Below are 26864 nucleotides of genomic sequence, written 5' to 3' on the forward strand. Positions count from 1 at the left end.
ACACCTACCTCATTAGCACACGTCAGTTTGTCGCGCCAGGTAACCCAAAGTACAACGAGAATGAGAGAGAGGGAGAGAGAGAAAGGGAGAAAAGAAGAAAAAAAAAAGTCAACGGCGGTATTGACGATTTGAAAAAAAAAAGACCAAAAAAAAAAGTACAAACGGTGTTGTTTCCGGAGAGTACACTGGTACCAATTTCATTGACAATTAAGATTCCAGATCCAATTCCAATTCCAATTCCACTGACCTCCCCACTTCACTGAATCACAATAGTTTTAAGCAATACTATAACTTCCATAAGCGAGACCATCATTGTCATCAGGACCATAGGGAAAGACTACTACCAGCACCATCACTACCACCATCACCAGCACCAGCACCACCGCCACCGCCACCGCGAACATAATAACAACATACACATACTAGAACAATGTCTTCTTCTGAATACAATTATGACGAGGAAGGTGAGACCTGGCCTTTTTTTGTGTTGGCATTATTAACATTTGTATTATTACCTCTAACAATTAAGTATGCCACACGTATTTTTTCACCTGATCCCGAAAAGATCAATGCAACAATTGAAGGCTCTATCAAAGAGAATGGTGAGTCAGTCAGGGTCCCCAACTTGGCTGCAATCAATGTTTATAAGAGCAAGAAAAAGTCGCTGAAAGTGTTCAACAAGACGCTCGTGTTGCTCATCATTGGATGGAGCTTGGTGATTTACGTTGGCAAATACTTGACCAAAGAAGCAAACATGACGGGAATGTTTGATCCTTATTCAATTTTGGATGTGTCTTTCTCAGCCAGTGAAAGGGAAATCAAAAGCCACTACAGAAAATTATCACTTAAGTACCACCCGGATAAGTTACCTAGGGACCTTACCGAGGAAGCAAGATTGAAAATGGAACAAGAATATATTCGCTTGACTAGTGCGTACAAGGCTTTGACCGATGAAGCTACAAGAGAAAATTTTATTAGATATGGACATCCTGATGGTGAGCAACCTATAACGCATGGAATTGCTTTACCCAAATTTTTGGTGGAAGGCAAGTACTCTTCCATTGTTGTGGTCTTTTATTTTGCTCTCATTGGATTGCTCTTACCAATCATTGTTGGTAAATGGTGGAGCAATGTCAAGAGCCACACGAGAAAGGGATTACACGTCCAAACAGCTGGTGACTATGTACTCAAGTTTGCTGATAAAGACCCAGCAAAGATTATAACTCCAGACACAATCTTGGAATATGTTCTTGAAAGTCAAGAAGTTGACGAATTACTTCCCGGACTCAGTCTCAAGGAAAAGAAGGCTTTGGTTGAAGAGCATTTGAATAGAAAATTTGATTTGAACAATGATAAGCACGAGAGACAAAAAGTTGAACTAATCGCCATGTTGCCCTTTTTGGTTGATGGATTGATTGATATTGCAATTGCATTTAGACTACATGAAGTCATTTTTGCTGCAGAAGATTTGAAACGCGCAGTGATCCAAGCAGTGCCAATATCAGGGAAACATCAAGACATCTTACAACTTCCATTTGTTGACAAGGATGTTGTTCAGAAACAACCAGTAAAGAAATTGGGTAAATTGCTCACTTTATCTCAAGATGACGCAAAGAAGGCTCTTGGTATCACGAATGAGGCGGATTTGAAAAAAGCACTCAGGATTGCAGAGCTGCTTCCTACACTCAGAGTTATTGATGCAAAAGTCATGGTTCCTGGAGAAGAAGGTGTGCCTCCACATTCAAACGCGCATGTATCCATTAAATTTTTGGTTAAATCGCCTAGATTGAAATCGTGTCCGGAAATTGGTGAAGATGGGGACGATGAGAGGTTAAAAGATGAAGAGACACTTGAGTACATGAAGAACCCAATGATTGTCAATGATAAGCAACCAACTTTACCCTTTGCATATGCTCCATACTTTCCACAATCAGTAAGAAACAAATGGTCATGTTATTTGATATCTCAAAGTGAAAACAAATTAGTTGATGGTAGCTCTTCGTACAATTTGGAAAAGATTGACTTATCTAACTTGAAACTTACTCAGGAAGAATGGGAGAAGGGGGAGAAGGTAACAATCAGTACTTACAAATTTCCATTACCAACTGCCGTGGGAAATGTTGGAAAGGTTTATTATAGATTGGTGATGAAGAATAGCACTTATTATGGAGCAGATGTTGATATTCCAATCGACTTGGAAGTGACACCAGTTTCTAAAGAGAAGAGTCTAGCTGGCGTAAAGAAATTGATGGAAACAAAACAGAAGGAAAGCGAGGCAGACTCTGACGAAGAGGAGTATGAAGATTCGGATAGTGATATTTCTGATCCAGAAGAAGATAGTCTAGCAGGTGCTTTAGCTGCTTTGCGAGGAGAAATGAGCAAAAAGTCGGCGAAGGCTGGAAAACGATCCGCTCATGAACAAGGTTCCGAGGATGAAGGAGACGACGAGGAAGAAGAAGAAGAAGAGGAGGAGGAGGAAGAGGTGTTTACCGATATCAATACAGATACAGAAGATGAGGCAGAGGATGAAGCAAAATGAGCATAGATAGGCTTTGTTTTTTAGAATGCATTAATGCATACATATATATCTATATATCCATATATCTATATATATATATATATACATATCAAACTATATACAGCTTTAGATAACCACCAAAGCATTCATTTAGAGTATTCTATATTTTTCTTCTATATTTTTTTTTTCTATATTTTATTATTTTGAATAGCTTAATTGCCACGCCTTTATACCTCGAGTCTTAAAATCACAGCGTTTGGTTTGTCCAATCCTTGATTTTTGTAATAATCCTTAGCCACTTCGCCTTCCTTGAAACCTCTCTTCTTGTACCAAGATATCACTTTCTCATCCAGTTGATGTACGTGAATTATAATCTCATGAATAAACTTTTTCTTTGTTTGCTCAATAACCCACTCCAATAATTTCAGTCCAATTCCCAATCCTCGGTACTTTTCCAAAACGGCAAAACTCTCAATATAAATGCAATTGGGGGTCTTTTGCAACACGCTAGAAGCTAGTAATTCTTCAAAATTTGGCGATGTAGTAGGGTGCGTGTTATTGAATGCACGTGCTTTAATTGCACCGACTGGCAATTCAGAATAATATGCTAATTGGACAACCGTGTCTGAGGACTTGAGACTTTGATCGTACCAAGTCTCAGGATATTTGCACGGTAGTGTCACTTCGTTGATCTTTTTGAACACACCAACATTGTTCACTGTAAGTTCGTCTAATGCTATTATGTTTCTTCCCATTGTATTCTAGATACTGTTTTTCCTTTTTTTTTTTTTGTTAACTTTCTTGCTTTCTTCTAGTTATACGAAGGTGGTTCAGATAAGCACGGGTTCAATAAGGTTTCCACAACGATGTGTATCTGGTTGGAAATTTCAAGTACCAAGTTTAGTATTATTCGCAAGTCGTATCGTGTTGTGTCGTGTCGGGTTATTTTTTCTCTCTCTCTCTCTCTCTCTCTGAGTATCGAGACTTGATATCTCAACATTGTATTACATATTTATATATAAGCGTGTAAAGAAAAAAGTGTATCAATGAATTTGACAATATTTCTTTTTCCATTTCTTTTTTCTTTTCTATTCTTTTGAATTTGAACAAAGTTAAGTACGGCAATATTAATTTACGTCCTGTGTAAGAGTATATTGGTTTCGCAGATGAAACATTTGATTTCCTAGCCTGAGTATAGAACAAGTGCCATCTTAGCGTGCGAAGATTTATATCAATAGATTATGAGTGCAATTGAACATATCACAAGCATAACTAAAGATATGATGCAAAACGTGACAAGGGCTATGTTCATATGCAAAAATATAGAGCTTTAAAAATCCCCATACATATTTATGGGAACTAAGAACTTCTTGTTCATTTCTCTGTATTGTACTATATACGCAAAGTAAACAAAAGTCAAATATAAATCCGTTTTTTCCGGATTTAAGTTCATTTCAATTGAGGGGTGACATATATACTCAAAAGAGGAGAGAGAGAGATAGGGAGAGGGAGAGAGAGAGAGAAAAGAAAAAAGAAAGATAGAGCTCTAGGCGTGGTTCTTGTGGGTGACATAAACTGAGTGCACCACCTTTCTTTGGAAAGACACAGAAAAATTACGTTTTCTTCGCCTGTGATTTGTTCTTTCGCCTTGAAGGTTCCAACTATTCTAAAAACCAGATATCAGTTTGCCCAAACAAGCTTTACTACACTAAACTAACCAAAGGAGAATACACAATTGTCACGATGATTACCACAATTATTGTAGTTCTCGTCATACTATTTTTTGTTCGCAAGATATTCACAGAGTTTTTGTCCGAAAGCGCCAACCCTCTATCAGCGAGTGACCATTTGAACCAAAAAACTATAGTTCAAGGAAAGTTCACTCCCAAAACTTTACAAAGGTTCAATGGCAAGGATTCAAACAAGATTTTCATTGCAGTTAAGAATCGTGTTTTTGATGTAACGCAAGGAGCTGCATTTTATGGTCCAGGTGGTCCATACGAGAATTTTGCCGGAAGAGATGCATCAAGAGGATTGGCTTTGAACTCGTTTGATCCTGCTGTGTTAACACCTGTTGACCAACCCATTGATGATTTGAAAGATTTGGGAAAGTTGGAATTGGAATCTTTGGAAAGTTGGGACGAGCATTTTGAAAACAGATACAAAGTTGTTGGTACTTTACATGAAAATGGTACAGTTACCGGAGAGGATAATCTTCCTGAGTAATTCTCAAATACGGCAAGCAGCAAGGAAGAAACGGCAGAAAAAAGGGAGAAAGTATCGATGAGAAGGAGTGTAGCGAAACTAAACTGAACTGAACTGAACTGAGCGTACAGTGGAGTGAAATACAGTTCTTTCGAAGTTATGGAATTTATGATGAAATGAAAGACAACCAGTTTGAAAGCGTAACAAACTTATTCACATAAACCATCATTTTGCATATTAAATGAGTGATTTATAATTTGAAATTCACGCAAGAATAAACAGTGGCGTCTATGTCCGTAGCTTGATGAGTGTTGTGTAATTGTATTACTTTGTTTTCTATTTCATTCTCTCCCCCATTCCCCATTCCCCATTCCCTCTTCCCTTTTCCTCCACCATTTTACTTTAACTTTCTCAATTCAAATCGTTCCCCCCCTCTTTACTCTTATTCTTTATCTATTTGCTTCTTTTCATCAATTTTACATTTAGTTTTGTTGCATTGGCTCTTAAAATATTTACAAATAATCAAATTCGTTCTTCAGTAATGCTCTTATATAGTTTTCCATTAGAGACCAATGAAACTATTGTTTTTTTTATTGTTCACTTCTTTTTCGTTTTCGTATTATAAAACCTAAATGTTTTCTTGCTTTTTCTTGATCAGATGGGAAAATCTCCAGCTAAGTTGACTGTGTTTATAATTTTTGCGACCATTTTTTTTTTTTTGTACTTGTTGTTTTTCTTCTTTTCTCACGCAAACTTGGTTACGTTATTTTGTACCGTTAGTAGACAGAGAGAGAGAGAGAAAAAAAAAAGTAGCGAAATCCATTAGTGTTGATTCCATCGAGAGAAGGAGATTCTGTTCCTACTCTTTTTTTTTTTTTATTATCATGTCTTTTAAGACTTTTAAATACAAGAAAGCCACCACCACAATCACCACCAACACTACAACTACCACCACTTCCATCAACATCACAGCAAAATCCAGTAACAGGAAATGAGTTACCGCGGAAGAGGACGAGGTGGTGGATACAACAATAACTACCACAACTCTCAAGGTAGAAACTCATCGGCGAATTACCAGCAAAATGTTGACTCGTTTGCTGCAGCCAATGCATACCCCATCGAAATAATGGGTTGGAACGGCGCAAGTCTGACTGAATGTATCAATTTTATATCACGAAAATGTAAAGTCACAGTATCCAACTATTCGGTGGATAAAAACACCGGCGTATTACGAGGCTATGTGAGAAATGAGTCTCAAGCGAACGAATTGGTGAATTGGTCTGGTGTCAAGTTTGCAGGCCAATCGTTGAGATTCACCAAAGGACCTTCAGCATTGCTGGACAAGATGGGAGGTAACTCTTCAACTGGTTCAGGTTCAACGATTGAGACAATTACCAATTTTTTGAAATCGAGGTACCAACCGGAGTTGCGAATGTTAAACTTGAGTAGTGTCAAACAAGATCCAAATTTGAACAATCAGGGTTTCTTTGGCTCCGTTTCTTTGACGTCGAAGTTCTTCCCAGCATTGATGAAAATAGCTCTGGACTTGAAACTCGATGTTGTGAGCGTAGATTTATCAAATAACGAATTGAGTGATTTATTATCACTTAGTTCCATGGCACAAACATTCCCTCGATTACAAAACCTCTCGCTAGTTAATAATCGCTTTTCAAAAATCAAAGTTTTTGAAACTTGGAGACACAAGCTAAATTTTCTTCGCGAGCTTGTACTTTTCAATAATCCATTAGTGCAAACAACCAATCCCACTGAAATACAGAGTATTAAACTAGAGTTGATGAAAAGTTTTCCCAGGCTCGTTGTGTTGAATGGAGAAGTTTTGAGAAATGAACAAATTCTTAATGTCAATACTACATTCCCATTTGAGAACCCACAAACAATGTTTTTCCAAGACGATGAAGTGAAAACAATATCAACAAATTTCATAACTAATTATTTGAACTTATGGGATAGTGATCGTGCCAATTTAATGGTGCTCTACCAAGGCGAATCACAATTCTCCATGCAGTTAGACTCGTCACACCCATTCTTGATAGATGATTCCAATAGCAACGCATCAACAGATTATGGAAACTACCTCAGCAACTCGAGAAATTTGGCGCGTATTTCATCAGCAAAAACGCGAACGGATAAAGTAGCCAAAGGTCCTGAAGCCATATATAAACAATTTCAGCAGTTGCCAAAGACAAAACATGATATAGCGAATAAACCCGAGGAATTTAGTATGGAATGCTACAAGTTCGCACCTCTTGGTGGTATCTTGATAACTATACATGGTTCATTCGAAGAGACTGCGCAACCAGAGGTTCATGGACACCAAGATTCGCATTCTAGAGGCGGTAATTCAAATCGATATCAAAGTTATAACCGGCCCAAGAAGGTTGCATTGTCAAAGAAAAACTTTGATAGGACATTCTTGGTTTTCCCTGGTCCTAATGGGAGTATGATTGTGGCAAGTGATTTGCTTTTGATAAGACCCTATACGTCTGATTCACCATGGAAGCAACAGCCACAACAGCCACAACAGCCACAGCAGTTGCAACAAGCACAACAAGCACAACAAACACAAGTACAAGTACCCAACCCAATACATCCGTCTCCAGTAGGTGCTCCACAACTCAACGCAATACCTCCAATCGCTGGTTTGAGTCCTCAACCAGTACCATCAACGAATGGTGGTGTTAATGCCGGTGTTGGTGTTGGAGCTGGCGCACCTTCTGCCACACCTACTGTGAATGACCTCCCCGCAGAGTTAAAGACCAGGTTGCAACCTTTGCAACAAGAAGTATTAGTAAAGATAATTCTCGAGACGAAACTTAATTTACAATACGCATTGATGCTCTGTGAGCAAAGTGCATGGAATTACGAGCAAAGCATAGTGAATTTTAAAAACTCGGCAGGCTCTTTACCAAGTGACGCGTTTGTTTAGTCTAATCTTATCTAATCTAATCTGGGTAACAGTACGTACATACGAAGAATATTTAAAAGATACAATAAAAATAAACCCGAAGTAGTATTGAATAAATAAACAAAATAAATAAAAGTAAAAAAAGAATGAAATTATTAAATTAAATGTCAAAGAAGACTTTGACAACTGTCGAAGTTGATGTATAATATTCATTTTTGGGATACGATTAAGAAAAGTTCTCTTTTTCTTTTTCTTTTTCTTTTTCTTTTTCTTTTTCTTTTTCTTTTTCTTTTTCTTTTTCTTTTGCTTTCTTTGTTTTCAGTTCTTAATTTTCTCATCAACGTCTTCTGTAGGTTTCAATCTCTTATTTTTATATATAAATATATATATATATATTAATTTTTTTTCTTTTATTCTTTTTACTTTAATTTACCGTTGTGTTACAAGTTTTTTTATCTTACTCTTTGAGGAGCAATTTTCTCATGCACGCTTTCTATCCTGTATTCATTATACAAGCTGCGCGTATTAAATGCAGTAAAATAATTCCAAACATACAATTTTATGTTAATTCACCTTGAAACAAGGATAAGAAGATGACAATCAGCTAACAGCAGCATGACTTTCTTCAATATAGCAATGGTCACAGACTTTTTCTATCCGCAGCCTGGTGGTGTTGAATTTCATGTATATCACCTTTCGCAAAAACTCATTGATTTAGGTCATTCTGTTGTGATCATCACACACGCATATGGGGATCGTACTGGGGTACGATATTTGACCAATGGATTGAAAGTATACTATGTTCCCTTTTTTGTATTCTACCGCTCATCTGCATTTCCCACTGTGTTTTCGGCATTTCCTATATTGCGAAATATATTCGTACGTGAGAAAATAGATATTGTGCACGGCCATGGGCTGTTGAGTACTTTGGGTCATGAAGCCATTTTTCATGGACGAACAATGGGCTTACGAACAGTTCTTACCGATCATTCCCTTTTTGGGTTTGCTGATTTTGGTTCTATTTGGGGGAACAAAGTGTTGAAGTTTGCCGTTAGTGATGTTGGTCATGTTATTTGTGTGAGCCACACGTGTAAAGAAAATACAGTTTTACGAGGGAGCATTGAACCTTCCAAAGTTTCTGTGATCCCCAATGCTGTTATATCAAGTGATTTCAAACCTGCGCAAAGCAAAAAGATGGACATGGAAGAACCTGAAGTAGATAAGATCACGAATGAAACCACCACCACCAACAACAACAACAACAACAGACGACTTGTTACAATAGTTGTTATTACGAGATTGTTTCCAAATAAAGGTGCTGACTTGCTAAATGCTCTCATTCCAAAAATTTGTCTCGCAGATGAAAATGTGAGATTCATTATAGCCGGAGACGGTCCAAAATTTCTAGATTTGGAGCAAATGAGAGAAAAGTATTTTTTACAGGAAAGAGTCGAGTTGATCGGAGCCGTGAGACACGAAGAAGTGCGCGACGTTATGGTTCGAGGTGATATATACTTGCATCCTTCCCTAACGGAAGCATTTGGAACAGTGATTGTAGAAGCAGCATCATGTGGTTTATTTGTAGTCACGACTAGAGTAGGTGGAATTCCCGAAGTTCTTCCTTCTGACATGACTAGTTTTGCAGATCCCGAAGAAAGCTCATTGGTGGAAACTACACTTGACTCGATTAGGAGGATCCGGTCTGGTGAAATCGACACGTCACGATTTCACGATATTGTTACTAAGATGTACAGCTGGAGTGACATTGCAATTCGGACAGAAAATGTTTACAATTCCTTGGACATGAATGAGTTAAATGAACCACTTGTGGACAGATTACACAAGTATTATACCTGTGGATTTATTGCAGGTAAATTATATGTCTTGATTGTTATTGTGGATATATTTATTTATACAATATTGAACTGGCTATATCCTCCTAGTCATATTGACATGGCTAATAAATGGCCAAAAAACAAAAACAAAAAACAAGATTACCAACCTAATTGATCAATGAAAGATATAAAGATTATTGAAGATATTAAAGATATGAATGAAATGAAGATAAAAGAAAGACAGAGACAAAAACAAGAACAACTACAACAACAGCCGCAGCAGCAAAATAGTATTGTTTAAAATATCTATTGAGTTGACTGGTATCTCTTTATTAGGTTCCTCTTTGCAGCATTATACTTTGCATACTGCTCCTCAAAGCATGTACTTGAATACGCAGCAGACCTAGAGCAGGAGTTATTACCACCATTTCGATGTAATAGGCCAATCTGCATCGGTTTGACGTGATTTGCAAGGGTTCTAATTTGATTAGCGAGTACTTTAATTTCCACTGCACGGTTCCAAGATCGCTTGGATGAAATTTTCCTGCTTTGAAAAGTTAAAGGTGTAGCAATGACCGTTTCCTGTTTTGCCTTCTGTTTCAAATCGATTAGTGTCTCCAACCTTTTAATTTTATCATGGTACGCTATTTGCGATTCGAGAGTACTCAAACTTGTAGGCTGCAAAAGCATCCCGTCCTCCACCGCATTCAAATTTGTCTTTAAAGTATAATTTTCAGTCTGCAATTGAGAAATTTCTTCCTGATTTTGTTGAACTTTATTTTGAGCTAACGATAACTGGTCACGGAATGTGGATATATCTTTGCTAAATTTGTTGGTCATTGCCCGCATATTTTTCTCGAGGAGAGATATGTTTAATTGAAGGTCTCGTATTTCTTGTTGCTTAGTTTCAATTGTTTTACCCCTAACATTGATTTCCTGTTCCTGTTGTAACAACTTCTCTTCTAGTAATTTACTAGTGTTAGTGATTGAACGCGTTGAATCGGATAGATCGTCTTGCGTCAACGTAGAAATATGTTCAACTTTTCTCAAAGTTGTTTCATACAGAGTTGGAAATTGTTTTATAAAAGTTCCAATTTTTAAGCACGTGTCGTTGTCATCCATTGATTCAGTTCCAGTATGAGCCATGTCGACAAAGACCAAAATAGAATTCATGATAGCGCAAGAATCTGTTTGAAAACCATTTAAATATATATCAATATCCTCTTTCATCACAAGAGAAAAGTTTTGAGTTAAACTTTGGTGAAATAGTTGAAGCTTTTTGAAAATATCAAATAATCCCTTATTGCTTGAATTTTGCTGCCACGAGTTTGTACTAGCAAGATAATTGCAAGTGGCTGAAACGGATGAGGCGATTAGTCTTATCTGTACTGTCGTATGAAGGATAAGATCATCTACTTTACTGCACATATTGCAAATGATAGCTGCGCATTCAATTAATCTATCAAGTATACTTTTGTACAAATCGTTATGTAATAACTGATCAGTGTTGTTATCAATTATGTAATTCAGGAGAGCTGATACACAAGGTTCAATGTAGTTGTGCAAACTCGAAATTTCTGTGGATAAGTCTGAACATTTTGACGATTTGTAGTTGTATTCCAAGAGTGTAATTGCAAATGTTACAATATCTTTTAAAAATGTTACCAAAAAGGTATCATATTGCTGCTTAGCTGCAAGAACTTCCAGTTGAAGTATCGAATCAATGACAACTGCATTTTCTTTTAGAGCGTACAACAAATCAAGATACTCTCTTCTTAAACCAGGTTGAGCAAGCTTGCTAGCCACTTTAAATTTTTCAGTGGAAAGTTTGTATAGTTTTTGAGTTAGTAAAAGTTTGATTTGAAGATTAGCCAATTTCAGTTCGCATTCGTGAAGTTCTTGTTGGAAATAAAATTTGTCTTTGCGTATATTTTCATCTCCATTTCCATCTCCAAATTCAAATTCAAAATCTTTCCCACTTCCAGTTGACGAATGAATATGAACATGAGGAGCAACCGAGTATTGACGTGAGCCAGCTCCATCTGATACCCTCTGTTCAATTGTTTCCTTTAAATTTTTATACTTTGAACGTTCCGCAAATAATTCGTCTTTGAGTTGAGATATTTCCAACTTTAGTTGCTCTTCAACTGCGTCGTAATGGGCTTCTAAGTTTTTGTCCAAGTTCCGTATTTCGTTCATTTCCTTTATAGTTTCTCTGAGCTCTGTTTGTGACCTTTTTAAATTGTTGTTTTCGAGTGACAATTGCTCAGTCATCGACTCCAAATCGGCTAGAAATTCTATCTTTTCTTTTAGTGCTGCAATGTCACATTCCTTGGAAAATAGTTGCGCTTCTGTCTGAGCTAGTTTGGCATCAGTTTCATTCAACTTTTTAAGCAATGTGTCTATTTCAATATCCTTTTGACGTTCATTGTCTTTGTACTGATGCAAAGATGCTTCGACTGCTTTGCTTCTCGAAATAAGAATTTTTAGATCCTGTGCAGTGTAATTCTCAATATCAATATTATCGAGTTCTTTTTCCAACTCCTGATTGATTTCAATCTCTTCCAACGCAGCTGCATGTTTGTCCTTAAGAGTCGAATATTCTTTTTGTAATTGTTCCAATTTTGTCTCTAGTTGAAGCTTGAACCCCCAAAGGTACTCATTATCTTTTCGGTGCATCTCTATAGTAGCTTGTAATTTATCATAATCCATGGAATCGTCATTTCGTTGATTAGATGGAGGACTAGTCAAAACATTATCCATATTGTAGCGCCTATCTATATTTGAGCTTGAGGAAAAAGATTCAGTCTCTATTAACGACAGCGGCGATGACGACCCAGGTGTAAAAGCTAATTGTAATAATCGTTCCTTAACAAATACCCCATAAAGCCCATCGGTTTTGGAACAAGTAAAGTAGCTTATGCCCTGTACAAAACCATTATGTTTCCCATTTGGATTTGTTAGTTCAATTCCAAACCAAATACCCGGAGCAAATTTCGTAGTTCCTATGAATCTGATGACACCAGGTTCATCACGTACAATAACTTTCTGACCGATCTTATATTGCATTTAACATATCTTTGTTTGCCTGTGGTGACAAGGAGGATGAGGGGGGGCAGAAAGAGAGAAAAAAAAAGAAAAAGACTGCAAAAAGTGTAAACGGCAGGTGGAAAAGTATCTAAGTAGATAGTTATGGGGTTGGTAGATGATTGTATCAAAAAAGTTTTATGAAATGTTTAGTTTCAAAGGTCGATGAAAGCCGCTATTCCTTAGCATATAAAAATATAGATTAGAATAACAATTTTCATTAATATCATCAGTGTGAGACGCGTGGTGATGTATGTATTTACTTGGATTATTAACTCTTCATTTAACCTTCTCTCTCCTCTACGCAACTTGTGTTTTTAGATAGCAGAAAGGGAAAAACACACACACACACACACACACTAACACACACAAACAAAACAATACTAAACCAAAAAAAAAACGATATTCACAACGCAATATTTATTAAGGAACAAACTTCAATAAAGTGCTCTACACATTATTCGAGGCCCAAAACAATAGAGAGGAAAGCTTCAAATCAATTCAATGTTTAACAGAGGAGAGAGAATAACATCGCTAGGCGGCGGCGTTGGTGGCAGCGGCGGTAATGGGAATGCCAATAGCTCGGTCACTAGGAATTTTAGCGGCACAAATAACCACATAAACTCTAACAACAATGTGAAGCAAGAACTAGCAGAGGAGCAGAAGTCGGAAATTAGAGAGGCGTTCCAGTTATTTGATATGGATGGTGATGGACAACTTGACTACCATGAAACAAAAGTAGCTTTTAGAGCGCTAGGATTTGACTTAAGCAAACGCGAGGTTCTAGACATTATTCGAGAGTATGATCTCAATGACTCGCATCGATTATCGTATGAGAATTTTTTCAAAGTAGTTGGCGAAATGATATTGAAACGGGATCCATTAGAAGAGATTCGTCGTGCTTTTCAATTGTTTGACACAGAGGGCACTGGATTGATAAGTGTACGAAGTCTTAAGAAGATCTCGCGAGATTTGGGCGAAAACTTAAGCGACGAGGAACTAAAAGCAATGATTGAAGAATTCGATCTAGATGAAGACGGAGGAAGTATGTATATCAGGATCAGCAAATTTTTTGGAGCAACAAACATCTCTTTTTAGCTTTTCCATTTACCATTTTATTTTCTCTACGAAACGATCTCAATACTAACCGACAATTTTAGTCAATGAAGAAGAATTTATACGAATTTGTACTGAATAAATTAATGTTAATTACCAGTCTAGGTAAGTTGTGCTAGAGTAAATCATTAATAAAAGGCGAAAACAAAAGAAAAGAAAGAGAAATTATAAAGAAAAAGTTTGAATTAGTAGTTGATTTGTAATATACATATATGAAAATCCAAAAAATAAAAAGTATAAAAAGAAAACAAGAGCCAAAAAAAACTTGAACCAGATTGAGCAATTATATCTCCAGAGCTTGCTTGCTTTTTATTATTATTCTTCCAAAAGTTTCACTTCTTTTGTTTACTAAGGTTATGTTAAAAGTTGTAGCGGTGGACTTCATCTACTCTTGACGTTCAAACGAGTTTCTCTACCCAAAGAGGTCTTTTTTACATTTGATGGTTTTGTGTACAAAAATCTGGTTGTCTTTGCTAAACCTATTGAGAAATCAAAAAAAAAAATCAAAAAAAAGAAAAACAAAAAAACAAAAAAAAGAAAAATGCTGCACATACAGTCGAATTATTTAACTTGACCTTGACATAATTCTGATATTTATAAAAGCATACCCTTTTCATCCATACGGTACCATTTACTAATATGTCTTGGACAACGGGGAAATCACGTTATGTGAAGGATGTTTCAAAGCTACCTAAATATTTGCAGAAGCAATTTGCCAAAGAGCAGGACAAAGTAGCTTTGCCTGGTTTCAAAGGCTTTTACCCAGATCTAGTGCCTAGAAGAGATCAAAAGTCTAGATTTGAAGCAGGTATAATGGAGGGAGATATGGCTTATGTCACAGAGGGACCTCATAAAGGCAAAGTTCTTGAAGTGTTGGCTTACAGTCCGCAATACGACACTGTTTCCTTGGCGAATGTTACCTCAAAGAAATTGATTCCTAAACCGTTCTGGCCTGAAGGTCAAACCTCGCACGTTTTTGATTTTCCTGACTTTATTCCTAGAAAACAAGTTAGAGTTGTTGGTAAGGAAAAAGATGACGAAGGAAAAATATCTTATGTTGTTGCAGAAGAGGTGGAAATGGGTGAAAAATATTTTGACGAAAGGTTTAATCAATGGGTACCTCGTAGATACATCAAGCACCACGACTATGAATTACCTTGGCCACAACCACAGAAAGTAGAGGATGGTGAGTTGTCAACCTCTCCAGAAGTTATGAGGGAGAAGACTTTTGAATTTAACACGATTGGAAAATCAACGATACCAAAATCATTAGTCAACGAATTGAGAAATCCATACAGTAAATACAAGAGAAGAACGCTTGATGGTCTACAAGTTGCCAAGCTTAATGGTCCTGAAATGCCATTAACTACAGAGCAAAAAATCTGGTTGGCCAAAGAAGCTGAAAAGCCAAAGAAAACCTTACAACCATTGTCGGAAGAGGTTCAAGATTTTATTGGTTCGAAGATGGCTGAGCATATGAATAAGATTAAGAGTCCAGAGTTGCGTATGCATTTGGAAGAATTGTCAAAGATGAAGACTCGTGGATATGAGGAGACAATGTCTGCTATTAACGGAGAAGTAGACAAAATTGGTTCCAATACCGATTTTGGAATTGCGCTGGCTACCGAAGTAAAAACCAAAGAGCAACAAATCTAAAACTCATTCTTTCTGTAAATAGAGATGAAACATTATATTTAGGGGTTTTTTTTTTAACTTTTACTTTTACTTTTGCTCTACATTTAAATATATATATATTTATATATATATATATATATATTTGTCAGACGATAGGAATGAATCAAAAAGACTGAGAACTAATCAATTATTCTTTTAAAGTTAATTTTCATAATTCAATTGCGAATTTTATAGCTTCTCATAATCCAATTTACCTTCCAATTTCTTGTTGTCGGCAACTTTTCTCACTGCCTTCATCAAATCGTTCTGCAATATATAATCTCGATCATCCCTTATGGCAAAGAAACCAGCTTCGGTAACAACGTTTCTTATATCGGCACCATTGAAACCATCACTCATTTTTACGGCGGCCTCAAAATCAAATTCACCCTGTTTAGAAATCTTAGCAGTGTGTATCTTGAAAATTTCAAGTCTTCCAGCTTCATTAGGTAATGGAATCTCAATTTTTCTATCTAATCTACCAGCTCGTAAAAGTGCCGGGTCCAATGTGTCTGGCCTGTTTGTCGCCATAATAATTTTGGTCTGTCCAAGTGTATCGAAACCATCCATTTGATTAAGCAACTCCATCAATGTCCGCTGAATCTCACGATCGGCTGATGTTCCCTCACTGAATCTACGACCTCCAATAGCATCGATCTCATCCATAAATATGATACATGGTTCGTGCTCTTTGGCATAAGCAAACATTTCTCTGATCAATCTGGCACTTTCACCAATGTATTTATCAACAATACCCGATGCTGGAGAAAATATAAAGTTCGCTCCAATAGTAGCTGCAACTGCCTTTGCGAGCAACGTCTTACCAGTACCTGGAGGACCGTATAAAAGCACACCCTTGGGTGGCTTTATACCAACTCTAATGAACAATTCGGGGTTCTTAAGTGGCAACTCAATCACTTCTCGCAATTCTCTAACTTGTTCGGTTAAACCACCAATTCCATTGAATGAAATTTCACCTGGCTCAAAACTAGTCATATTGTAAACCAATGGATCGACTTCCCTAGGCAAAATACGCATAATTGTTAAAGTTGTCATATCGAGGGCAACTCTGACTCCATTCTTTAGACTGGATTTTTTGATAGTATTACGACATCCAACGATATAACGCGGGCCGCTCGAGGCTTTAACAATAAATCTCTCGTCGTCCAATTGCTTCAAGATCTCACCAATGATTTGTCCTACGGATTGTAACGCTTTAATATCAGTTTCTGTTTTGTCGTAATCCTTTTCGAGACCTCGTATGCTCAAACGCAAATCTTTTAATCGAGCATCCCATTTTCTGTGTTCAAGCAATTTATCTTTAAATTTCAGAAGTGCTCTTTCTCTTTCGGGATCAACATTCTGGGTTGGGCCAGATGGTTCTGATTGTTGATCTTGTCCACCAGAGGATTGCTCTGCATTGTGTCTTGCATTGGCAGACTCGCCATCCTCGTTCAATGCTCTTAAGAGAGGATCGTTTTCATCTGCGTTCATTGTGGTTTCGTGCAAAAGAAAAGAAGAAGAGAAAACCAAATTGATGTGTTAACTGTGAATGTTGTTTTGTTTTGTAGTAGTTGTGTGGAAACCAACAAAAAAGTGTGTTTAACAGTAAAATCGATAGTAGGAGTAGTGGATGTAGTTGTGGCCGTGGTTGTGGTCGTAATTGTTAGTGGCGAAAGCTAGTTTTTCGCTTTATCACGTAGCAAGTGGTAGCGAGCGTTGAACTGTTTATTTAGCGTAGTTAAATTCTACTTTATTGTCTATGTCTTTTTTCAATTATTAATATTATTATAATAATTTTTTTTTTCCTTTGGTTTGGTTTCTCTATCCTGGTAGAGACAGAGAAAGAGAGAAAGAGAGAGAGAGAGAGAGAGAGAAAAAAAAGTAGGCAGAGAAAGAAGAGTCATCAGCTTCCCAACTAGCATGAAAGCCATCTCTCGTGTTAGAAAAAGGACACATCAAAACCAATTCAATTAACAACACAAAGAAGTTGATAGTATAATCGATTGATTGGTTATGGAATTCACAGCTGTTATACTCTGTGGAAACGGGAAAGCTTTGTTTCCATTCTCAGAAACAAGATCCACCGGCTTACCCAAAGCATTGATTCCGGTTGCAAACAAATCCATCCTCACATATGTTCTAGATTGGTGTTTTACTGCATCTTTTTCAAAAATCCTTGTTGTTACTTCGCAAGAATCTTCAGAGCAAGTCCAGACAGAAATCGATGCATTTCAAAATGAAAAAAGACTTAATCTGTCTTTAGATTTGAAAGATTATGACAAAACATCGACATCAAATGTATCCATTGATCTAATGGGCATCACTGCTGATCACAGCGGAGAGGCGATTTACAATATTTGTACCGAATCCAAGTACAAAATCGAAACACAAAACTTTATTATCCTTTCGTGTGACTTTATAACCAATCTACCCCCTCAAGTACTTATTGAAATGTTTAGGAATCGACCTTCAAATCAATTAGGAATTACAGTGGCGTACAGAAACCAACTAGACATTGAGGATAAGAAGCTGAAGGTTTTTCCTAAAAAGTATACAGTTTATTCGGATGATAGCTTGATGGGCTCGTGCCTCTTGGACCAATACACTAAGGAAGATACGGATATGTCAAAGGTGCTCCTGATACGTAGCAAGATGTGTTTCACATATCCTAATTCAGTTATTAGCACAAAGTTACTTGATAGTGGAATATTCATGGGTTCGAGAGAAATTTTTGACGTGCTTGAAAAAGATAGCCACAAATTCAGTGAAGCATATTTCCAAAAACGTGATGTGAACAAAGTTGTTCGTGACCTTGCGAGACGCTCATGGAGACATTCTGAAAGCAAAGAAACTGTTGGCCTTCTTACAATTCCAAATGAGGCATTATTTTATAGAGTCAATAATTTACCTGTGTGGATGGAGGCAAATAGACACTTTATGAAGCAACAGGCAATGAATGGTGGCAGGAACCAATTGCAAACACAAACGCAAACACAAACGCAGCAGCAACAGTCGCAACAACAATCGCAACAACAATCGCAGCAACAAATTGCTTCCAAAGGTAAGGCTGTTGCTCATGTTGGGGCCGATTCTTTAGTTGCTGATTCTACTCAGCTAGGTGAAAAGACTAACATCAAAAAGAGTGTTGTTGGTTCTGGATGCGTTATCGGCAAAAAAGTCAGGATCAATGCCTCACTTATTTTGGATAATGTCACTATTGAAGATGATGTGCAACTCGACAATTGTATAATTGGACACAATGCAATTATTCACTCCAAGTCCAAATTGACCAACTCATATGTTGAATCAACAAATGAAGTCGTTGCCAATACTCAATCAAAGGGAGACACGTTATTGTGCTTGAGCTTAGAGAATTTAGGTAGTGATGTTGAGGATGGCGAGTTTGCGTTAATGTCAGACTCATCGAGCGAGGAAAGCTCTTCAGGGTCTGGAAGTGACGATGAAACTAGTGAAGAAGAAAGTGAATTTGAAGACGAATACACGGGTAACGAAGATGGTTTATTTGATTATTGAAACACCAAAAAAGACAGATACAATGGCAGGAACAATATAGAAATAGATAAATAGTGAAGAGAAAGTAGATGATTACTCGATTTATTCTTGACATGAAAAATTTCAATTTTCCCTAGTTTAAAGCAGTGATATATTAAACCCAAATTTGCATGTACATCCGTATGCTGAGTTGAATGCATTATACCCGTATTTAAAAGTATATAATTCTATCTATCTATATATATACATATATACATATATACATATATATATATATATAACTATATATGTGAACTAAATTGTGCTGTCATTGCCACTTTCGTTGTCATTGTCGTTAGTATTATTGTTGATATTGCTAGTGGCATTATTCCTCCGTTTTTTCTTCCTGCTAGGGCTCGTATTGTCTTTAAAAATTTTGACTCTTTTTAAATCATCGCTTTCACTTTCACTTGAATCTTCAGAGGAATGGACTTTCTTCAAAATTTGCTGATGAAACCGGTTCTTCTTACTGATTGCAAGATTTCGCTGTGATGGATTATGCAGGACAGAAAGAGGCGGTATACTTGGACGAAATGCAGTTGGTGGCCTTAAGTCCAGAGCAAACTGGAAAGCAAAATCACTTGGAAGTTTACCAACGTCGAATTCAGTTTGAGATTGCAAAGAATCCAAACTATTGTTCACGACAGACTTTTGACTAAAGTTCAGTATAGAATCAGATTCTGAATTCTTTTCTCTTTCCCTTTCCCTTTCTCTGTCGCGATCACGATCTCTTTCCCTTTCTCTTTCTCTTTCCCTTTCTCTTTCATTATCTTTATTGCTCGTCTTTTGAAGCTTGGTAATTTCTGCTCGCCGTGTAAGTGCCCAGTTCTCAACATCTTCATCATTGGTGATAATTTGTAACAAGTCGTCAATGCAATTTAAGTAACCTTGATCAAAGGAGGCTGGGTGGGACATTTGAGCATATTTATAAAGTACAGCCACTGACCTTGCTGCTTGGGCAAAGTCTGTTTTTAATGTTAGCTTCTGCGGTGTTTCATCGTTCGTGTTCGTCAGGTTCTGGACACCCAAAGCTGTGTTGTAGAGTGAAGCTATGGCCTTTGCAGCATCTTTAAAATGTGTAGTAAGATCAGTGTAGTCTGCAGTGGAAGAAGTCGAACTAGTTGAACTAGTTGATTGCGATGACGTTACTGAAGCTGCGGCTGCTCCGGTCCCCGATGGAGAAGTATTACGTCTCCTTTCATCTTCTTTGTGAAGTGGTTTCAGCAGCGGTAGAGTTCTTGATAAGTTTGATAAATCCATTATATGTAAGTTTATATGTTCTTTTGTTTTGGCTATTGCTATTTCGATGTATATTGCTATGTGTGTTTATCTGAAGTTATATTCAAACAAAAAAAAAGAAATATTTGTTCTTCGGTAATTGATAAATTGTAGGGAAAGGGATTTATCTATGTATATTCATTGCAGTGCGCTTTCATGTCACACTAACAAAATCATTTTTTTTCTTTATCCGCTTCGTGAATTAAAGACACGATTTTACAATTGAAACCAAACTCAACGGAAAACTACAAATTTCTGGTGCATCCCAACAAGAACCAAAAACAGCCAAAACAGCCAAAACAGCCCAAAAAGCCCAAACAGCCAAAAAAACCTAAGCATTTAAGCACCCAAAAGCAACCGCAGGAGCCAAAGTGGTTAAAAGAACTAAAAGACAAAGAACAATCAAACTGAAACAAACGACCTTGATAGAATTTCATACCAGTTCTCTAAAGCAATTAATACCAAGTAATTACACAAACTAATGGTGGAATCAACGTTGATATACAGATATGATGGTACGTAGCAAGTTTCTAGATCAAATGTTTTACTTACTCGTTATTTCTTTCTTTGGTCTTCCTCATTAGTCATTTTACTATCCTTTCCTTTCATTTCCTTTAGTTTTTCTTTTTTTTTACAAAAAAAAAACATCTTTTGGAAGAAAAGGAATCCCAAAAGAAGAGGAAAACATATAATTATCAAGGACATATATTCTAACATTTTATTTCCCAACCTTTTCAATAGCCCTTCCACTCTGTGGCTCAGTCGACGACGATAACAGCTCCAATGCCCAAGCTTTGCTTGAACAAAAGAAGAAATGCAAGATATTAATCAGTAAGATTACTCCAAACTCCGAACCACAAGCAACAATTGAATCAGATGACTATAACATTCACTATTTGATTTCGCAGAGTATAATATATTTATGCATTTGCAAGAAATCGTACCCTAGGAAATTAGCATTCTCCTACCTTAGTGAAATTGCCAATGAGTTTTACAACAGTCACGGTGCCGATGCGTTGTCTCGTACTGCTAGACCGTTTGGATTTTCTTCCTTTGACAATTTTTTGAACAAGACGAAGAAAATTTATCAAGACCAACGCGCACAATCCAATTTGGACAAGTTGAATAATGATTTAGCGGATGTTAAAAAAGTTATGACCAAAAATATAGAAGATCTTTTGTATCGAGGTGATTCTTTGGATAAAATGAGTGATCTATCAAGCTCTTTGAAACAGGACTCGTTGAAATATAGGAGAAGAGCTCAGCGAATAAATTTTGAGGCTATGATCAAGCAATATATTCCAGTTGCAGGGGCAGGACTTATCTTTTTGTTCCTTTGCTATTACTATTTGAAAAAGTGATAGGATGATCGCTAAACGGTGAAAAACAAAACAATACAAAAAAAACAAGGAGAGTAATTCACTAAATATGCGGATGTCAGCTTGAAAATTAACTAGAATTAAGGATGCAAAGAACGGTAAAATAAAGAAAAAAAGAAAAATAAAGAAGAAACGAAAACATTCATGTTTATAAAGGTGGAATGCATGGTTCTTTGCTTCAGCAATATTAGTTTCATTTTCATTTTCATTTTTGTTTTTGTTTTTGTTTTTTTTTTTTTTATTATTTTATTTCCGTTACTATTATTATTTTATGAAGGAAAGAAACAGAAGTTATTCTTATTAGAAACTTTGTTTTTTTTTTTCATTTCATGAAACCTTTCACCATGTAGTAGAGAAATAGATTAATATATACGGAAATGGCACGAATGTCGTAGATTGCAAATTCTAATATGAGCTCAAATCTGAGAGTGTTTTAGTGCTGATATTTTTTTTAATGTCATTAAGTGGCTGTGATTCAATTCCTCTTAATTCGTTTTTTCCAGCATACAAATGAAGAACTATGAAGTTTAAATTTTTTTTAGTAATAACAGTACCTAACAAGTCTCTTGCATATTATTACTGCTACTTCTTAACATCATAACTGACGGAGCTCAATCAAAAATAAAAAACGTTGTAGAATAGGCAGCACAATCAATATTATACAAAAGCATCATGGTGGACCGACCCCGAATATCTAGGCTATCTACAAAGTCAATGAGTTTGTTACCTACTGTGTCAAACCTTGCACCAGGGTCTACAACGGATCCAACGACTGCTGTCAACTATGAGAATGTTAACCTGGAGATACAATCGGTTCATGTACCCTCGCCTCCAATTCTACAGCTGGAAGCTGCAACCATTAATTCAGAGATTGATATAACTGGAATTAATCAGCTTTCTTTATTACCAACTAAATTTCACCTACAACCACTGATTAGCGACGAAAATACCACTTGTGCTGATATCTATCCAAATTCTAATGATCTTGGGGCCACTGTATATCGCAAACAATGTATCGATATTTCAAAATCTAATGATAATGTTTTGTTTCATCAAAAACTTAAACATTTTTTTATCTTCTCTGTAGCTGGCAAGCCAATATATTCCTTACATGGTAATGACGATTTGACGATGGGGTACATGGGGATATTGACTACTATATTATCAACCTTTCAAGAAGATTTGGACCAGGATGTACATGTTATTGAGTTGGGGAGTAACAGGGTAAAATTAGTAGTATTGAATAGATCTCCAATTGTTTTAATAGCCATTTCAAAACTTCCACACGAAACTGAACAGTTTCTAACCAGACAGTTGATTGTGTTATACAAATACCTATTGAGCATCTTGTCGAAACAAACGATTGATAGGGTTTTCCACAATAGGCTCAATTATGATTTGCGACGAGTGTTGAGTCCTTTGGATATGGAGAATTTAGATTCACTTTGCATGAAACTTACCTTTGGACTTCAACATGATGGCCTTAATTCGTTCCTCGGTGAGTTGTTTACCGCCCGACCATCATTGCGGATCCCATATACTTTGAGAAAAAAGATGGACAGGTTTTTGAAGGAACAGCAAGAAGAGGAAGAAGATTTATTGTTTGCGATTTTGAGCAAAGACAATCAAGTGACTAACTTTGTTCACCCCAAGATTCACACATTGACAAATGAAGATTTGTACTTGCTTACATTTATAGTCCATTCACTCAAGAACAAGAGTGAAGACCTATGGATCCCACTTTGCATGCCAAACTTCAACCAAAATGGATACCTTTACATTTTTCTGCGGTCTTGGAGACAATTGACGCTAATATTGGTCAGCGGTAGTAAGAATGCTTTTGATAAACTCAAGGTTATTGCTGATAGGATTATCCAAAGGGCCGAAACGTCTCAAGCTGGCCACTTTTTGGAAAACCTCGAGCAAGCACTAATGAAGCCAATAAGAAATGAGGTACCGTTGGTGATAAAACATTTCGTCTACGTCAACAAGGAAATAAACCAATGCGTCATTAGCGAAATAAATGATGATTCGGACGATTTAAAGTTGCAGTTGGTGGTCTACTATTCATTGCTAAAACAATGTAAGTCCCAATTAGAGGCTGACGAAATAAAGAATGGTTACAAGAAACTTTCGTACATGCGATGGAACTCTTCAACTGCATTCATGTTGAGCGGCACCTCGTTTGAATTCTATTGCGTAGCAGGTGATGGAGTTGATTCAAAAAATTTGATTGAAATATGTCTTAAAATAGTCAATTGGTGTAAAAAGAACAAGAACAGACTATTTAGTACATGAATATAAGTTTAAATAGGCTCTATATGAACTGGTGAAAAATATGTATGTATGTGTATATATAGATTATCTTATTCACTTCTTTCAATTTGTTTTTCCTGTTTATTTTTATTTTGTTTTTGTTGTTGCCTTAGTTTTACAACTTGTTACATTTTCATTACTAATACCCACAGCAAAGACCAACTCAAATTTACTTGTTGCTTTCAATATGTGTTTAATTCGGACTCATTATACTTTTTTCAAACTTTCTATGTACATCTTGTAATTTATCAGCAAACAATTTGTACAATTTCTCCAACTGTAAAAGTTGTTTGTTCTCGGAGTCTGAAAGTTTGTGAGTTTTTAAACTTCCGTGAAACTTCTGTCTAACTTCGCCTCTAACACCGGTGAGTGAACCTCTTGCACCATTCTTGGTCTTTTCATAAAGCTCTTTTAATTGTTTGAGGTCATTTTGTTTGGTTTCTTGAGTCACGGGAGGCATGGGGATTCTAAGGTTAAATTTGTTATTGGGGTCGGTAGTTCCACTCATATTTAAACCAGACCCAATAATGGCATTGATGATGGCGGCACTTTGCAGTGGGTCAAACATGGTCACGATAAAGTTTCTACCCTTCATAGACGTCAGCGCAACGGAAGTGAAAGGTACTTCTTCCGATTTATTACCATCTTTAACAGCAACCATGAGATTGTCAAACACTCTAGGGTTCAATCTTCCCAACTTGATCTCGTTAGCGGCTTTTTCAAATTTTTCAAGTACATGCTGAAATCTCTCCTCTGCATCTTTGAAATCGATGGTTGGCGTAACTGCTTCCGTTTGTGCCTCATGCTCAACAAATTCGTCTTCTCTCTCGACCCTCAGTTGCTTTGCCTTATTCAGTTTCTGATTTTTCCTTCCTTGAAGGAACGATGTTGTGTGAAAATGTGGAGCTTGGGTTTTGGTTGCAACGGCACATTTAGCAAAACCAAGGACAGTCCTAGTTGGAGAAACCAATCTCACCGATTGTGAATTTCTTGTTATTAGGCGAAACATTCTAATATGTACAGGTGGTTGTAAACTATCGACGATGGTTCTTAAAGGAAAAATTGAAAACAAAAAAAAAAAAAAAAAGAATAGGTTTTTTTGGTCTGGTAGTCCTTCGAGTCAAACTGTATTTTTTTCAGGTCGTCTTCTTTTTCTTCTTCTTCGTGTCGGTCCACTGGTTGCTGTTGGATGAAAAAAATTCGCATCTATTGTGCGCACTCCATCAGCCGCTTTGTCTTGATAAATGTTGGTAGCAATGATTGGCTGCGAATTGAATATGATTATAGCATCAACTTGTCTTTAGAGCCATTTAGTTGATCGAAACCATAAATACTTCATTATCACTCTATAGTAAAAAATAGAAAAGTGTATTTGATGTGCTCTTTGAGTTCTTGGAATTATCAACAATTACAATGTTCTGCATCTTCCCAGACTGGTGTTACTTTATTTATTTATTTAATTATTTATCATTTTTCATTCTCCTCGACCCAATTTTCTTTCCTTTTGTGTCTTATCATTTATTCTACATACATTATCAATTTCTGATTTCTTTGGTAATCATTACTTTACACTTATACCTTCTAGTATATCTATACAAGTGGAAGCCTCTCTTCCAACTTCACCACCTTCTTTGCATAGACCTTTCAAGTTAAGAATCATTCGATCTTTGAAAATATCATTCATGATATTCAACCTTGTCTCTATGTCTTCAGTGGTCATTGTATCTAAATTCTGAATTGCAATTGAACCGGTTGCAGAAAGATCACTCTTGATTTCTCTACCAAAAAGATTAAGCGCCAGAAACGCCTGTGGGGTGGTAGGAATTAAATATTTGTACGTTTGTGGGTGGGTGTATATTCGACTAAAATCAGCATCAACTAACCCTTGTTCCGAATCATCTAGCAAGTTCTTTTTTAAAAATTGAACAAGAACACGAAGATGGTCGATTCTGGCTTTCTTAGTATTGGGACCCAATAAAATAGTTGAATTTGTCGTGATGGAAACACCTTTTGATTTATTGTCATCCAACAAGGACCAACTCATCAATATGAAAAAATTCTTCAAAATTTTCACAAAATACAGTTTCAAGTCGGAATACTCCAAAAGCGTTGCAAGAAATTTAGTACTTGTATTTCGTATGTCTGGTTGGATATGAGTCATTGCTGAAATTATGAATAAAACAATGCTTCGCTTATGCAAATCAAGCAATCCTGGTTGTTTCCTACCAATCTCCTTGAGCAAATTCATTACTTCTGTTCGCACCAGTTTCGATTCATCAAGGATTAAAGGCACGGCAGCAGAAATAATCAGTTTATATGCAGCAGGATTTGAGGGAAGATTTTGAGTAATGTTGATAACCACTTCCTTTCTAGTAGTCGAGGAATGGTGTTTGAGTAACGAAAGTTGATGCGTGAAATCTTTTGAACCGTGGACTATAGATATTGACTGGCCAGGAAGTGAAATTGTTTTTGCTTTGAAAGATGTATCAGTATAATTGTCGGGTTTCTTTGCCGTCTTTCCGACCTTCAACTTGGCTTTCTTGAAATCCTTTTGCTTCTCCTTTTGTTTTCTTTTGGAACCCATTTTTTTTTTTTTGAAAAAAAAAAAAAAGTAAAAAGCTGCTGCTGGTGGTGGTGGTGGTGAACTTGACTGATGTGTTACAGAAGCTTTGGTAATGATCAAGTTATCTTTACAAAAGAAACTATTCTCTCTTTTTTTGTTCTTTCTTACTTTTTATTTCTTTCTTAAAAAGAACACCAGATAAAATAATAAAAAAGATTGAAAATTAGAACAAGAAAGGAAGATGGAGTTCTCGATGTGGAGGAGTTTACTAAACTGAAATTGAGATGAGGTTCCAGAGCGCGTAAATTATCACGACTTGTGCGCGCAAAACATTTTCATCTTAAAGCCAAAAAAAAACCGTGTAAAGCGCAATTAGTGGATACTTCCCTTTGACTACAAATTCATTCATCTT

General features: G+C 36.6%; 15 protein-coding genes across 15 annotated transcripts; 9 read left to right on the forward strand and 6 right to left on the reverse strand. All coding sequences in view use genetic code 12, as the record gives it.

Annotated features, from left to right (window-relative positions):
- Positions 1-430: 430 nt before the first annotated feature.
- SEC63 (secretory subunit) lies at positions 431-2539 on the forward strand (the record flags this gene model as incomplete). The annotated part of the gene is made up of 1 exon (XM_001525376.2): positions 431-2539. The coding sequence occupies one exon, from the start codon at positions 431-433 to the stop codon at positions 2537-2539; it is 2109 nt and encodes a 702-aa protein (XP_001525426.2).
- A 206-nt stretch (positions 2540-2745) lies between these two features.
- Positions 2746-3273, reverse strand: NAT5 (N-acetyltransferase 5; the record flags this gene model as incomplete). The annotated part of the gene is made up of 1 exon (XM_001525377.1): positions 2746-3273. One exon carries the CDS (start codon positions 3271-3273, stop codon positions 2746-2748), a length of 528 nt encoding a protein of 175 aa, XP_001525427.2.
- A 988-nt stretch (positions 3274-4261) lies between these two features.
- On the forward strand, positions 4262-4744 carry DAP1 (Dihydrodipicolinate synthase; the record flags this gene model as incomplete). Its single annotated transcript, XM_001525378.1, has 1 exon — positions 4262-4744. One exon carries the CDS (start codon positions 4262-4264, stop codon positions 4742-4744), a length of 483 nt encoding a protein of 160 aa, XP_001525428.1.
- A 970-nt stretch (positions 4745-5714) lies between these two features.
- On the forward strand, positions 5715-7670 carry MEX67 (nuclear mRNA export, poly(A)+RNA binding protein; the record flags this gene model as incomplete). The annotated part of the gene is made up of 1 exon (XM_001525379.2): positions 5715-7670. One exon carries the CDS (start codon positions 5715-5717, stop codon positions 7668-7670), a length of 1956 nt encoding a protein of 651 aa, XP_001525429.2.
- A 615-nt stretch (positions 7671-8285) lies between these two features.
- On the forward strand, positions 8286-9659 carry SPT14 (Phosphatidylinositol N-acetylglucosaminyltransferase GPI3 subunit; the record flags this gene model as incomplete). The annotated part of the gene is made up of 1 exon (XM_001525380.2): positions 8286-9659. One exon carries the CDS (start codon positions 8286-8288, stop codon positions 9657-9659), a length of 1374 nt encoding a protein of 457 aa, XP_001525430.2.
- Positions 9660-9790: 131 nt separating this feature from the next.
- PVL30_002857 (uncharacterized protein) lies at positions 9791-12553 on the reverse strand (the record flags this gene model as incomplete). Its single annotated transcript, XM_001525381.2, has 1 exon — positions 9791-12553. One exon carries the CDS (start codon positions 12551-12553, stop codon positions 9791-9793), a length of 2763 nt encoding a protein of 920 aa, XP_001525431.2.
- A 522-nt stretch (positions 12554-13075) lies between these two features.
- CDC31 (Calcium-binding component of the spindle pole body (SPB) half-bridge) lies at positions 13076-13769 on the forward strand (the record flags this gene model as incomplete). Its single annotated transcript, XM_001525382.2, has 2 exons — positions 13076-13616; positions 13732-13769. The coding sequence occupies 2 exons, from the start codon at positions 13076-13078 to the stop codon at positions 13767-13769; spliced, it is 579 nt and encodes a 192-aa protein (XP_001525432.2).
- Positions 13770-14326: 557 nt separating this feature from the next.
- On the forward strand, positions 14327-15343 carry MRPL40 (39S ribosomal protein L40, mitochondrial; the record flags this gene model as incomplete). The annotated part of the gene is made up of 1 exon (XM_001525383.2): positions 14327-15343. The coding sequence occupies one exon, from the start codon at positions 14327-14329 to the stop codon at positions 15341-15343; it is 1017 nt and encodes a 338-aa protein (XP_001525433.2).
- Positions 15344-15550: 207 nt separating this feature from the next.
- Positions 15551-16855, reverse strand: RPT4 (26S proteasome subunit rpt4; the record flags this gene model as incomplete). The annotated part of the gene is made up of 1 exon (XM_001525384.2): positions 15551-16855. The coding sequence occupies one exon, from the start codon at positions 16853-16855 to the stop codon at positions 15551-15553; it is 1305 nt and encodes a 434-aa protein (XP_001525434.2).
- A 522-nt stretch (positions 16856-17377) lies between these two features.
- Positions 17378-18898, forward strand: GCD1 (Translation initiation factor eIF-2B subunit gamma; the record flags this gene model as incomplete). Its single annotated transcript, XM_001525385.2, has 1 exon — positions 17378-18898. The coding sequence occupies one exon, from the start codon at positions 17378-17380 to the stop codon at positions 18896-18898; it is 1521 nt and encodes a 506-aa protein (XP_001525435.2).
- A 273-nt stretch (positions 18899-19171) lies between these two features.
- Positions 19172-20176, reverse strand: PVL30_002862 (uncharacterized protein; the record flags this gene model as incomplete). The annotated part of the gene is made up of 1 exon (XM_001525386.2): positions 19172-20176. One exon carries the CDS (start codon positions 20174-20176, stop codon positions 19172-19174), a length of 1005 nt encoding a protein of 334 aa, XP_001525436.2.
- A 499-nt stretch (positions 20177-20675) lies between these two features.
- Positions 20676-21555, forward strand: SEC22 (SNAP receptor; the record flags this gene model as incomplete). The annotated part of the gene is made up of 2 exons (XM_001525387.2): positions 20676-20709; positions 20936-21555. The coding sequence occupies 2 exons, from the start codon at positions 20676-20678 to the stop codon at positions 21553-21555; spliced, it is 654 nt and encodes a 217-aa protein (XP_001525437.2).
- Positions 21556-22245: 690 nt separating this feature from the next.
- On the forward strand, positions 22246-23871 carry MON1 (Vacuolar fusion protein mon1; the record flags this gene model as incomplete). Its single annotated transcript, XM_001525388.1, has 1 exon — positions 22246-23871. One exon carries the CDS (start codon positions 22246-22248, stop codon positions 23869-23871), a length of 1626 nt encoding a protein of 541 aa, XP_001525438.2.
- A 211-nt stretch (positions 23872-24082) lies between these two features.
- RRF1 (ribosome-recycling factor) lies at positions 24083-25228 on the reverse strand (the record flags this gene model as incomplete). The annotated part of the gene is made up of 2 exons (XM_001525389.2): positions 24083-24938; positions 25224-25228. The coding sequence occupies 2 exons, from the start codon at positions 25226-25228 to the stop codon at positions 24083-24085; spliced, it is 861 nt and encodes a 286-aa protein (XP_001525439.2).
- A 222-nt stretch (positions 25229-25450) lies between these two features.
- Positions 25451-26473, reverse strand: IPI1 (rRNA processing protein; the record flags this gene model as incomplete). Its single annotated transcript, XM_001525390.2, has 1 exon — positions 25451-26473. The coding sequence occupies one exon, from the start codon at positions 26471-26473 to the stop codon at positions 25451-25453; it is 1023 nt and encodes a 340-aa protein (XP_001525440.2).
- Between the last annotated feature and the right edge of the window lie 391 nt (positions 26474-26864).

The sequence above is a fragment of the Lodderomyces elongisporus genome, chromosome 3 (assembly GCF_030384665.1).
Source record: "Lodderomyces elongisporus chromosome 3, complete sequence".
NCBI lineage: Eukaryota > Fungi > Ascomycota > Pichiomycetes > Serinales > Debaryomycetaceae > Lodderomyces > Lodderomyces elongisporus.